Here is a 1,626-nt window from a genome sequence, read left to right on the forward strand (position 1 = left end):
GGGGAGTGTTTTGCCTACATCAGCACAATTTGTTGATAGCTCGCCTACAGAGGCGTTGACGCGTTGTCGCCTAATTATAGTTTGGTAATTTTTGACTAGCTTAGTGGCTATGGGGATCACCTTGTTGGTGTCAGGTGTTATTTAATGCCCCGCTTGGAAAAATGCGAAGGCGGGTGGTACGAAAATCTTAGCCTTTTAAGGATGACAAAGCTGGGTTTTTGTTTAATATTGTTTTTTGTCGGGGGTTTTTTTTGGATCGGGGGGGGGTCCTTTTTCCCTTTTTCTCTCTTTTCCCTTTTTCCATGAGGATTTTTTTGGTGGGTTTTTTTTTTTTTTTAAATTCTCCTACTGGCTACGAACCACAGAGGTTTATTTATTTTTAATCATCTTTCTGTGTTTCTTCCTAGAACAATGTGCCTGTGCCCAGCTGTACTGCCCGATCACGACCATGACGTGCTATGCATGCCTCTGTCGAAACTGTAGGGGTTTTAATGCCTTTCTGTATCTCTTTTCCTACGAGAATTCTGGTTTATTTCCTTACCCGATAGGTTTTGGGGCTCTTTTTTCCTCTTTTTGAAATTAATTAATCCTTTGTGTTTCTTTCCAGAACGCTGTACTTATGTCCAAATGGACTGCCCTTCAAGATCATGTGCTATGCAGTCCGCTGTGTGGAGGCGCTCGGCCTGACAGCTAACGTTACTGCAAGTTTTGCCATCGTCTCGAATCTCTTCCCACGGCATGTGGCAACAGTGTTCGTAAGTGGCTGGATCCATCGGTTCTGGAACCGATTCTCGCGATTAGTACTACATACGGAGGAAAGTTCAGATTCTTTTTACGTAAACCTACAGTTACTAATTACTTTATTCATTAAAATCTTTTTTTTTTAAGTTAGAGAGTTCATTTTTTTCTTCAAATTGGTGCCTTGCAGTGTTCCAAAATCAAGTTAATCCCAAATCCTGAAGTTGTTCTGAGCCAACCAGGTAACCACGGGAAGAAATCCCATCATTAGAAAGTCACTGGGTTTGGAATCGATTCTTATGATTGCTAGATCTAGTTTTTTATCTGCAAAGGAGCCAACGCTGTGGCCGTATTTCTATGATCTCGTTTTACTCTGGGGAAGCCGACAAAAATAGATACTGCTAGAATCAGATTTTAGTAAACCTAAAAACTTGGAACCCGAATGATGTTATTACACTTTAAGAAGGGGTATCTAATATCATAATACTATATTAATATTATGTCCCATGGATGGAGCTAATTCAAAATGTTATAAACCTTATATTATTTATAGCTTCGAAACCTATTGATACCGTTGACTTCACTTGTGTTGAACTCGTTTGTGTCCTTGGAAAAGGCACTTCACACAAATTTTCCTCACTTCACCTCGGTGGGAATGGGCACCCAGCTATAGAAAGTGAAAGAACTTGTCAGTTTGTTAGTGTTAGGGCGCTTAATTTAGCTGTTTGCATTGTTTATGCTTCCCGGGAAGCTGAGAATGTTACAGAGTGTTCTGCTGGGGTAATAACACAATAATATAGCCTAGTGTAAAGCGCATATGGCTTGCTGTAGAGTGAGTTTATGCACTATACAAATGCTATTTGTTATTATTATTATTATTATTATTAT

The 1,626-nt window shown here is 39.6% G+C and overlaps 1 protein-coding gene across 1 annotated transcript in view; it reads left to right on the forward strand.

Moving 5' to 3' along the window:
* LOC101854888 (MFS-type transporter SLC18B1) overlaps positions 1–1,626 on the forward strand; it is a gene marked incomplete at both ends in the record, with an annotated part of 28,669 nt that overhangs the window by 377 nt on the left and 26,666 nt on the right. The window contains 1 exon segment of the mRNA XM_013086080.1: positions 608–755. Within this exon segment, the coding sequence (XP_012941534.1) occupies positions 608–755 (148 nt within the window).

This window comes from Aplysia californica, unplaced genomic scaffold (genome assembly GCF_000002075.1).
Source record: "Aplysia californica isolate F4 #8 unplaced genomic scaffold, AplCal3.0 scaffold00433, whole genome shotgun sequence".
NCBI classification, from domain to species: Eukaryota; Metazoa; Mollusca; class Gastropoda; order Aplysiida; family Aplysiidae; genus Aplysia; species Aplysia californica.